The following is a 12,481-nucleotide window of genomic DNA, read 5'->3' on the forward strand; positions in this document are numbered from 1 at the left end:
GAGAGAGAGAGAGACACACACACACACACACATGACCTTCTCACAAAAATAACACACAACATATATATTTTATAGCCTAGCCATCGAAAACCTTTTACACCTCTCTCACCATAAGACTCTTCTTAAGTTCTAGTAGGTTTTGAGTACCGTCAAGTCTTCTTCCGAGTTGCTATTTTGTGTGGATATCAAAGAGTAGACCTATACTTGGTTTTAAAAACATAGTTCTGCAATCTCTTGCCATCAAAGAAAGACGAAGCAACCACTAATGTAGGTATATTGAAAAACACCCTATGCGTTACTATATGGATGATCCAAAAGGGGCTTTTGTAGAGTGTATGTGTTATTAAATTAAATTTTTAATTTATTATTTTATTTGGCAAGACTGCAAAATCTATATAGTGGTATCATGAGCATCCTCGAAAGATTAATTTACAAAATAAAATTTTTGTGTATTATTCTGATTCAATTGCATGTTTATCTTGATATCGAATATTGTTTAATTTTGTAATTTACTATTAAAATTGTTGTAGTAGTTTTAATTAATGTTAGTTGAATGTAAATTGTTTGTTATGTTGTTGATGTTTATTTTCTTAATTGTTGTTGATTAAAAATTGCAGTGTTCTTAATATATATTCTGGCTGATAGCTGGTTTCGTGTAGTTATATGAACTGGTTCTTATTATGTGTTGATGCATACAATAAGATTACTGAAACAAGATTCGCTTTCATGCTGTTTTTCTTGTTTCAAAATAGGTTGCCAAATTTTGGGAAAATATTTTAGAAATTTATTTCATAATAAATTCTAGAAGATGCACTGTCATTGTGTAATTTCCAAACGTATACATCTAAAAATTTTTCCCGGGGGCGCTTTTGGCTAGTAAGCCAGTGTACACCAGGGCCTTGCTCTATCGCTGGAGAAATGGCCTAAGTACACCCGAGCTTCATGCCATGTACGAGTGTACGTGGACCCATGTACACCAGTACATGAACTTTCTCAAGAGTGTACCGCATTAATGCGTGCATGGGTGAACTTTGAGGTGTAGGCGGGATTCATACATTTATATGCATTTAAAATTTTATTTGACCAATTTTTGACTAAATTAGACTAGATTGCAATTTTAAAATGCTTGAGGTTAATTGTAATTTTTTAAAAATTAGAAAACTAAATTTAATTTAATAAATACGTAAATAATAATTAAATTTATTTTATTATTTTATGTATATTAGGTTGATATACATAATACGTGATATACAATTAAACTACCTGTGATAAATATTGTTTATTTATGAGTTTATAGTTTTTATAAAATAGAACTTACATGTCATATTTTCTCTCATTCTAATTATGTAAAATAAATTCAAAGTTCGTTTATATATGAATAGGTTTCTTGAGTGTATAAATACCCTTAATTTTAATTAATTTTCACATATAAAATCAACACAATCAATTTTACGTGTACACACACACATATATATATATATAAATAAAATTATAAAACAAACAAAAATAAAATAAAACAACCATACTCCTAGGAAGATCCACTGATAAAATACAAGCTCCTTCTCCAACAAATCCAAGCTTTCTTCTGGACCTTCAAAACAATGTCTTTTGCAGCGCCAAAAAAAAAAACCCTTTTCATATTATCTCTTGTGATTCTCTGGTATTCTTCCAACATTGGCGTTCTTTTACTCAACAAGTACTTGCTCTCCAATTATGGCTTCAGGTTCCCAATCTTTCTCACAATGTGTCACATGTCAGCTTGTGCAATTCTCAGTTATTTCTCCATTGCGTTTCTCAAAATTGTTCCTTTACAAGCTATTAAATCAAAGTCTCAGTTTTTCAAGATTGCAACCTTAAGTTCTGTGTTTTGTGGATCTGTTGTGGGTGGCAATATTTCGCTTAGATATCTTCCTGTTTCGTTTAATCAAGCTGTGGGTGCAACGACACCCTTTTTCACTGCTTTGTTTGCTTATTTGATGACTTTCAAGAGGGAGGTTTGGGTTACCTATGCTGCTCTTGTGCCTGTTGTTGCTGGTGTTGTCATTGCTAGTGGGGTATGCATTTTTAGCCTTATTTTTTTATTCACCATAATTTGGTTCAGTGAATGTTCTTGGTGGTAGATCTAAATTTGATTGTTTTACGTTTTGATTATTATAGTTTTTTTTTGTGCAATTCCTGGGTGAATAGATCTGGGAATTCTCTTCTAAGTGTTAGTTTATGATTATTGATGCTTCACATTGTGATATTATATGCAATATAATCTGCTTAAAAACAATCAGTTATCTAAGAGAAAAAATTTATCAACAGGGGAACTAACTGCTTCAACATTGTTTCTGCTAAAAAAAAAAAAAAAGATTACGGATGTAGGTTAGCCCTTACAATGCTTTGTGGCACCCATGTTCTTGAGTCAGTTATTTTTTGTAGGCATTATCATGAAACTTTGGACTATTCTTGTTACATGAGTTGTGGAAAACTCTTATGATTGTGGCTCAGGGAACTTCTGTTTGTATATGGGATTAACTAGTTATGTGCAAGATAAGAGATATTTAGACAACTAAAGCATCAGAGTCATGTCTCTTGAAAGAAACATAATTCCTAGGACAAGATACTGATTGTAATTTTTACTTCAAGGTTGTTAATGGTAGTTTGTAGACAAGTGTTTGTCATGGGAAAAGACACAATTACTGTGTTCTATAAAATATCATGTAGACTTGCCTTAAACATTCATTCTAATTCTCATAAAACACTTGACTACATTAGAATGTATAAAAGGTTCTTTCATGTCACCACTAGTCTAAAACTGTATCAGGGGTGGAGCAGGTTTGTTAATGCACAGTTTACCTATTCAAGTATTTCAACAACAATTTTTCTCTTTTTGACATGAATTGTGGAAATTTTAGTTTATCATGGAGTACTCTGAGTATTAGGAGTGTTCTAGGGCTAAAAATAGTCACATTGGGTGATTGTAATGGGTGAAAACAGAGAATTCCAGAAACTGTAATTCATTTTCTAGTCGGAAAATCCAATCAGCATATGCAACGAAAGTGCCAGGGAGGAAGAAGGCGTTTACTTTTTATGCACAAGAGTGTGCAATATGTATAAAATTGAATATAGGATCTTGACATTTTGTACAACTGGTGGTGACATGCAAGAATCAATGTAACTATGTTCGCAATATATCTATGTATTTTGTGAGAATTAGAATAAATGTAAGAAGTTGTACTATGGTGTTATTTATAGGTTATAGATAGTTGTTGTGTCAACTTCCATTAATTAATAGGAAGTTATATGACAGTTGTTGCCTTGTCCTAAGAGTTATTGTCTCTTATAGGAGACATGACTCTTTATGTCTTATTATGCAAGACTCTTCACACATCTTATATGTAACCATGCAATTATTTAATCATATCATTTACTAGCAAGTTCTCTATCACTGCGGATATGACATAGAATATAATTTCATAATACGCTGGAGATGTATGATTAAGCTAAAAGGATTATAGGTGTGATAGAAATTATCATAATTGAAAACAAGTTAGGTTACTGAGTTTTTAGAGTATTAATTTTCTATAGATATGTTTCTGAGTTATCATTTGGTGTTACTTTTTTTGATAAATCTCATTGTGCTATTTCTTCCTCTGTTTTTTAATAAACTCTTTAACTTTTTTTTTCGATGGAATTATAAATTTTGAATTCTTTTGTTGGTGGCAGGGTGAGCCAGGTTTTCATTTATATGGATTTATAATGTGCATTAGTGCAACTGCGGCAAGGGCCTTCAAGTCTGTTCTTCAGGGTATCCTGCTTTCTTCTGAAGGGTAAATGCTTTATTGCTTTTGTTACATTAGTTATTTTCAGCATATTGTGTATATTTTGTAGCAAAATACCATTTAGAAAATCTATTTCTATTAGAAAATAAGTCCAACTTCTTTGTTATCTAGTGTTCAAAATTAATAGAGTCAACTGCTTTATGCCATAGTTCATAGAAAAAGGATGCAACTTCTACAGTTTTAAGTGGATGAGAAATATAAGTATATAGTAGAGGGTATCTTCTTAAAAATATGGTTGAGAGAATCTATTTGTTGAAGGAAATTTTGGCATTCTTTGAAATTATTTTGTTAAAATGAATTAAGTCAATTGATGTTTGAGGGGTGTGCATGAATTTTCACATTAACTTGCAGTAGTCATGTTTCTATATCCCTCTTTTATGACTAGCCATCAAATTCAATAATCATTCTGCGTGGTGCAAAAAATAATAATAAAATGAACAATAGTAAAGAATTGCCCACAATTGAACACTGGCCAATTCTGAATCCACAAAGAGAAGTTCAACATGCATAAAGATGAACACATTTTCTTTATTACCATATATACATTGCTTGCATTGATTTCCTTTTAACATTCATTATACTGAAAGTGTATTTAGATTTTTCATGCTGAAAAACAACTCTAATTGAATCTTTCTAGTCGCTTAATGATATTATTAACTGATAGTTTTTTTAAGATTTTCAACTGAAAGTTTCTTTGTAGTACTTTTATGCAACCTTTGTTCATTAGCACATTTTATATCAGACAATCCATCCTTTATCATTTACTTTTTTATTTTAGCCATATACTTATTTTTCACTTCATTCTTTTTATCAATGACTGAATTCAATCTTTTAATTTTATCCTTTATTTTTGGACAAACTCTTGGAATGAACTTCAAATTTGGAAGGAATTCTCTTAGCACCAAACCAATAAGCAAACAATGAACACTGTAAAACAGAACAAACACCAGCATTTTTATAACCTCACTAACAAAGAAAGCCACAATATCTACATAACAAATCTCTTGTAATTGGTAAAAGGGAAAAAAATTGAAAATTGATAATTTGAGGAGTCAAGACCTCGCTTAGCCAATGTTGGCCAAACCATTTCCACTATCTATTTTTCTTCCCTTTTTCTCTCCATCTTTTTTTCTCCCATTTTATTCCACCTTTTCTAATTGCTTTCCCAAACTTCCATTCTTAGCATTCCACTTGGCCTTCCCTTATGACATGAGATATTCTAAAATCTCCCTTTGTCTAACATTCTTTTTCCATATCAATTCTCTTAACAACTCCACGTCTCTTATTGTACACTTTAAAGGTAGAGGTCCTAACATTATACCCTCTATCCCCTCTCTAATATCACATTGTCTTTAAGGTGTAAGGAAGGAAATTGTTCTTTATTCAACTTCAAAAAAACATAATGATCAAACTCACATTGAACCATGGCGAACTCTTGGATGACAATACTAAACCGTTCAAACCAGACACGAGGAGACTGTTTCAAGTCATACAGAGAATGACAAAGTTTACATACCAAGCTAAACTCCCCTTGAGCAACAAAGCCAAACAATTGCTCCATATAGATTTCTTTTGAAAGCTCACCATGAAGAAATGTACTTTTAATGTCCAATTAGTATAGAGGCCATTGTCTAATGGCAACCATGGATAAGAGCAAGCAGAAGGAAGACATCTTAGCCACAAGGGAAAAAGTGTCATAATAATCCAATCCTTAATTTTGGGTGTACCCTTTTGCCACCAAATGTGCCTTAAATCTATCAACCTGTCCATCTAGACCAATCTTGACAATATAAATCTAGCGATAACCAACAGTCAATTGGCCTAGAGGCAACGTAACTAATTCCCAAATGTTATTATTATGCAAAGTAGTCATTTTTTCAACTATTGTCTGACACCACTTAGGGTTAGACAAGGTCTCATGAATATTGGAAGGAATCAAAATAGAAGAAATTGTAGACACAAAGACATAATATGATAGAGATAATCGATGATAACTAAGAAAATTATAAATTGGACGAGGTTGCAAGTGAACCGCATACTTTGACAAATAATAATAAGAAACTGATCATTAGGAGGTAAGATCGCAACAAGCGAGGAATCCGAAATAGGAAGTGCATCAGAAAGAGTCTCAGGAATATTATCAAGAGCAATGTTAGTACTTATGAGAGGAACATAAGCATCATCTGTAGGAGGAGAAGCATTACTTGCAAAAGAAGTGCATTATAGTATAGGTACAGACTCAAGAAGAGGGGCAATGTCAGGGACAGAGAGGACTTTGTTTATTGAGTCGTTTCCTGGTGGAGATGAAAGGAAGAAGAGAGAAGATTCAAAAAAGGTAACATCAACAGTTATGAATTATTGATGTGTTGTTAGAGAATAACATTTGTACCTTGTTTAAAGATACAAGTATCTTAAGAAAATACACTTGATAGACTTAGCAGACAGTTTATCATGATTAGGGGAACAAATATGAACAAAATATGTGCAATCAAAGACACATGGAGAAAGAGAGTATAATGGTTGATCAGGGAACAAAATAAAATGAGGTAACTTGGTTTGTAAAACTGAATAAGACATCCAATTAATTAAGAAACAAGCATATGCTCAAAATCGGAAAGGGACCTGATTATGTAAAAGCCGTGTGTGGGCAGTTTCAATGAGATGTCTATTTTTACGCTCAACAATCTCATTTTTTTGTGAGGTGTAAGCACAAGAGAATTAATGAAGGATTCCCTAGGAAGACATGAATTTAGTAAAGGGAGCAGAAAATTGTTCACAAGCATTATCACTCCTAAACATATGAATAATAGTGTTAAATTATGCCTTAATTTAAGCACAAAAGGATTCAAATATGGGATATAATTTTAAATGAAATTTCACTAAAAATAACTAAGTGCAATAAGAATAATTGTCAATAAATGTGACAAAGTATTGAAAACCTAAAACAAAAGTGACATGACTAGGATCCCACACATTTGAATGAACTAACTCAAAAAGGGGATGTAGCCAATTTATTGACACTCCTTGTAAATGAATTACGAGAATATTTTGCAAGTTGACATGACTCACAATTTAAAGACTCTAAATTAGATAGACCTAGAACCATCTTCTAAAGCTTCAATAAACTAAAATAGCCCAAACAATTATGAAGGGGAGCTAGAGACTCAAAGACAATACTTGTTATAGGAGCAAAAGATAAATTAAGATGATAGAGGCTTTGTGACTCACATCCTGCGCCAATCATCTGTCCCATGCCTTGGTCTTGTATAACAACAGACTCATTATAAAAAACAATAGAGCAATGGAAGCACGAAGTAGTCAAGCAAACACTTCATAGAAAGAAGGCATAGTAGCACTAGTCAGAATATGATCTTGCGCTAGAGTTAGATTAGGGCTTACAGCGATAATGGTTAGAACCATGAAGAACTTGTCTTGTTGTGTTAGATCTTCTGTCGTAGAGTTACCAGTAGGCAATAATAGGTTAAATTTTGCCTTAAGACAAGCCATTTTGCCAAGGAATTTTGGCATGCTCTTACCCTACTACCTTAGATTAACTAGGTTTGACACAACAAAATATAGTCACTGAGTGTCATTAGTATAAAGCGGTTTGGCTTGACTCCATATTTCAATATAGTTTCTGTAAGTTTTATAAATAAGATGAAGTTGAGAGTTAATTGTTTGCCACAATAGACTGCATAACAAAACATTAGTCTTAACCTAGACAACTTCATCAGTTTGTACATCTTCAGCCTTAGTAGTCAAGTGATCCTCCAAACCATGCCTTATACACCATAATTTGACAGATGTGGCCTATAAGGTATAATTGACACTTCCTATCAACTTGTTGGTTGTGATTTCGGATCCTTAAAACGATATTATTGAGTCATGAGGTTACACGAACTTGAGAAAATTAGAATCGGCAATGACCAAACAGGTTTGAAAGATGCTCCGGTTGACTTAGAAAAGGTCAAAATTTGAACAGGGAGGAAAATATGGTGAGATTAGATTTTCTAGCAACAGTGACAATGCATCCTACAACAAATGGCGGCAATAGTCTAGATTTTTGCTTACTGGTGACGTTTGAGTCTAATGGTGCTGGTGGTGAGGTGGCACACTCTTGGGAGATAGAGATTGGTAAAAGAAGCTGTCTAAAAAGCAATCAATGCATGGAAGCATGTGCGACTATAAATAGCAATGTGTCTTTGGGGTTTTTTCGTCGAGAGGGAGACGAACAAGCTGGTATTGTCAAATTTTTTATCTGATACCGAGAGAAGTGCAGTTTTAGTTTCACTAGAAAAAATTGGGGCTTTCGAGTTAAGTTTCGTCAAAAAATTACCATGTGAAATATTAGTTTGAATAATTTTTGTATATTTAATAGTGAATAGAATACATGCTAATATATTGTTGCAATGAGCTATAATTGGAAGCATAATATACTAATTTTCTATTTTACAGATTCTAATCCTATTATAGCTTGATATTAATTATATTTTAGCTATATACAATTCAACACATAACAATGCTCTTATAGTTGGTAAACAGAAAAACAATAAGAAACAAAAATAAAAAAACCAGCAATCCGAAGAGGTTGGAGCTCCCTTAGCCAATTGTTGCCCAAACCATTTCTACCCTCAATTTCTTTCCCTTCTCTATCCCTTTTTTTTCCCTCCCTTTTTATTCCATCTTCTCTAACTAATTTTCTAAACTTCCACTCTAAGCAATCCACATGGCCTTTCCCTATCATTTGAGATCTTCTAAAATCTCTCTTTGTCCCACATTCTTTTTCTTGATCAGTTCTTCTCTATCATTCAAACTTTTTCACATTTCCTACAAATAGAAAGATAAAACCTAAAATGAGAAAACATCAAATAATTAACATAAAATTAACCTAAAAATAACCAAACCTTCCTAAAATGCATCTAAAAACTATTAGTCTAGACCCTAAATCTGTGTGAAATATGCACGCATCATTGTCCATTAAGATAGCTGATTTTTATACAAATCATGCAGCTTCCTCTCTAACTTCCTTAATAAAATAAAGAGGAATTGTTTCTATAACTATATCATTTCCCTTAGTGTAGAAGGAGCTTGTAGGTAAACAGTTCAATCTTGACCTGGCAAGCGCTTGGTCTATAATCTCATAGCAATTAAGTCAAATCAGTTCCCAAAACTGATTTTTGTTTTTCTTTGTGCTCATAGCATTGATTAATTATGCCTTGGTCATGTGCTTATTCAATTTTCAGGCATTAATTTACTCTTTTTGTTTTTTTAAATACATCTTTTAACTATTATTCTCTGTCAAATAAAAAAAAAATCAAAGAAAAAGAAATAGGTAAATAGAAAATTTAAGAAGCCTGTTACGGTCCACGTAAGGACAAGTGAACCGACTTTCTTTTTTGGCATTCTAATTATAACAACAAAGAAGAGTTTCTGAGACTTACTCTTGTATCTTTAGATAAAGATTGATTCAGAAGATTAAGAAGCTTCCAATTGTCTATTTCATACCCTCTGATTTAGTTGTGGAATATACAAAATTTAAAGATACTGCAAATTATATTTAAACTATTTATGATTGGGATGGTGATGTACATTTTAAAAGCTTCTTCTGTTTTTTAATTTTAATTTTTATTCTTTTGCTGCCTTCTCCTTAGCCTTAGTAAGTCACTGTTTACTTGCATTTGTCTCCATTAACCAAGTTGTTAATTCTGGTTTTATTCTTGCAGTGAAAAGTTAAACTCGATGAATTTGATGCTGTACATGTCCCCAATTGCAGTGATAGTTTTATTGCCTGCAGCACTTGTAATGGAGCCCAATGTGTTTGAGGTCACCTTGTCCCTGGCAAAACAGCATAAATTTTTGTGGCTGCTTCTTCTGATTAATTCAACAATGGCCTATTCAGCGAACCTGTTAAACTTTTTGGTGACAAAACATACAAGTGCACTAACGCTTCAGGTCTAATATAATAAGCCTTAATCTCTGTTCTCTCTGGTACAAGGTATTCGGCATGGAATGTTTCACATGTAATTGACAGGTTCAAATATCTACAGAAATAAAAAAAAGGTTATTTATACGAAATTTTTTCCATAAGTTAACCACCAGAAGCCTACCATAGTGATTCCATGTATGCATGTTGTCGTTTGCTTTATTGTTGCTGTCAGGCCTAGTGCATTTCTGAAGCATAGATTTTCGGGCAGCTCAGCTATGCCATGTCCTGTGGATACAAACATTTGGATAGCAACTACATTTAATAGACAAAATATGTTAATAAAAATTTTGCTGGAACTTATTTTTCTTGAGGCTTTATTTTTTTCTTGGACAGCCAAAACAATATATTTCTCTTGTCCATAAATTCTCATTCCTTTTAGTTTGGTACTGTGATCAGGTATTAGGCAACGCAAAGGGTGCCGTGGCTGTTGTAATCTCAATTCTCCTGTTCAGAAATCCTGTGACATTTATTGGAATTGCTGGCTACACCATGACGGTTATGGGGGTGGCTGCATATGGGGAAGCAAAGCGGCGATTTAGGTGAGGTGAGTTTTGTTTTAATGAAGAGGATAGTGAAGTTAGAGATGGGAATGAGGGAAGAGTGTGTGTATGCACCAATGGTTTATTTTCAAATACACAAACCTATATGCCTTTATGGCAAGCCTGCACAAAGAAAGATTTAACATGCAGTTGGTAGTTTCCTCCAACTGGAATATTTAAGGTTATGTTGTTAATTTTTTAATTCAAAATTAATTATAAATTTATGATATGATTAATAAAATTGGTTAGCTATTTTTTAAAACATTTCAACTTCAGATGGTGCAAATTCTTGGTATCACAGAACTAATTTCTTTTTATGGATGGAATAAATTCTCTAACTATTCACATCACACTTCCTCATTGATGAATATAGGGATAGATCATCTAAAGTAAGAAGAAATTAATGCTTGTTTGGAAGCTTCAAAGTTAGTAAAAGAAAAGAATAGATGAGCTTTCCAAGGAAGAGAATGTAATTTCAAGTAATCATTTTTGCAGGAAGCAAATAGATGCATGATCTGTAACAGGTTTGTCAGTTTGTAAAAACATATCAACAGTGACCTTTGAAACATTTTTCCCTTGATCAAGCTAAATCCGGGAGCAGATCATAGCCATCATGGTGTTGAAGCTTAGGTGTATTGTTTTTGACAGGGATGAACTTTATAACAACTCCAAGGGGCATGCTGATGGCTCCGATTATAATGCAGAGTAGCCATAGCCGCCAGCTTAGGGGTACTGTGCTGGCAAACGTTCCTAAGAATTCAACTATGATCACTTGAAATGCCACTGTCAGCACAATAATTCCAATGAACATCCAGCTTTTGAAAATGTCACGGAATACGTTTATCTTCTCCATTTCACGGCTGTTTATTTCATTGAACACCTGAATAAAGAATATTAAACTCAAGAAATCACATTGAAACATTGGTGTGGCAAGTAACATCTCAGTGAAGTTCATGTTACAAATAGGCAAAAATATTGTACTAAAATCAGTTTCCTCCATACAGGAAATTTCATATTATTCATACGAGTGCAAGAGCAGCAGCAATAAAACAAGGGGAAAAAAATTAGGGACAGTAGGCTAAATTAGAGATGCGTACCTGGCAGAACACAAATGAATTGAAAATCACAGTATTGAGAAGCAGTAGCCATAGCCAAGGCAGAAGGATGACCAGTTGATAAATACTCTGACCAATAATATTTCTCCACATAATGTTGGTTATGAAACTTTCACCCCTCCCTACCGGGGGCCTTTTAATTAGTTCATCATTTGGAGGTTCTGTGGCCAAAGCCAAGGCACCGAGAGTATCCATAATCATGTTGACCCATAGCATCTGCACAGCCGTGAGAGAGGCAGATCCTGAAAGTCAAGTGGAAAATAACGTTGACAATGCCTAATAATTTTAATGCTATAGATAAATAAAAGGCTGGTTAATGAACCTGAGATGCATGCCGAAAAAAAATTGATGAAGAGTGCAACAACATTAACTGTTGGCCGGAACTGCACAAACTTTTGAATGTTTATATATACTGCACGTCCCCATTTGACCACATTTACAATGGTTGAAAAATTATCATCTAAGATTATAACATCAGCATTTTCCTTAGCTACCTGTAAATAACATTCATAAAGAGGCAAACAAGTTTATAAACGATATAAAACCTGAAGACCATGCGATGAATTAATATCTATCCTGGCAGATTACACTTAAAGGAGCTCATATATATGTAAAGAAAATCATCAGTTCTATTCATAGGCTATACAGATTTAGTAGCCTTAAAATATATCTCGTAGACATTTGCCAAAACCAAAGGAAAATGAGTTACTAGCATGCATTTGAATTCTGATGACAAATTATGATTTGAGAAATTGACAGCAACCTTAAAAGAGTTTAATAGCAGTAATTCCCAGATACCTGTTATTATTGTTGGAAAATTTACATGTTAATTAGAGCTTTTTCTTACTGGGAGAAGGACTATTTCCCACCCAACTTTAGATGCGTTCTCAAAATGATACCCACGGCAGATGAAAATCCAGTTTTCCCACCTATGAGCCGTTAACATGGATGGTTTCTGTTTGCATAAGGGTAAAATGTCCATTTTACCCTTGTAGATGAAATGACAAAAATACC

At 33.3% G+C, this 12,481-nt stretch overlaps 1 protein-coding gene and 1 pseudogene across 1 annotated transcript; one reads left to right on the forward strand and one right to left on the reverse strand.

Annotated features, from left to right (window-relative positions):
- Positions 1–1,520: 1,520 nt before the first annotated feature.
- Positions 1,521–11,177, forward strand: LOC123197353 (UDP-URONIC ACID TRANSPORTER 1). Its single transcript, XM_044611606.1, has 5 exons — positions 1,521–2,054; positions 3,712–3,815; positions 9,551–9,779; positions 10,210–10,357; positions 10,848–11,177. Exons 1-4 carry the CDS (start codon positions 1,602–1,604, stop codon positions 10,354–10,356), a joined length of 933 nt encoding a protein of 310 aa, XP_044467541.1. The 5' UTR covers positions 1,521–1,601; the 3' UTR covers position 10,357; positions 10,848–11,177.
- The window catches only part of LOC123197352, an 88,664-nt pseudogene continuing 87,115 nt past the window's right edge, over positions 10,933–12,481 (reverse strand).

The sequence above is a fragment of the Mangifera indica genome, chromosome 15 (assembly GCF_011075055.1).
Source record: "Mangifera indica cultivar Alphonso chromosome 15, CATAS_Mindica_2.1, whole genome shotgun sequence".
Lineage (NCBI taxonomy): Eukaryota > Viridiplantae > Streptophyta > Magnoliopsida > Sapindales > Anacardiaceae > Mangifera > Mangifera indica.

Coding starts and splice junctions, on each gene's coding strand:
- LOC123197353 (XM_044611606.1), top strand. CDS start 1,602: ATGTCTTTTGCAGCGCCAAAAAAAAAAACCCTTTTCATATTATCTCTT. Junction 3,816..9,550: donor ATCCTGCTTTCTTCTGAAGG/GTAAATGCTTTA, acceptor TTATTCTTGCAG/TGAAAAGTTAAACTCGATGA. Junction 9,780..10,209: donor CAAGTGCACTAACGCTTCAG/GTCTAATATAAT, acceptor TACTGTGATCAG/GTATTAGGCAACGCAAAGGG.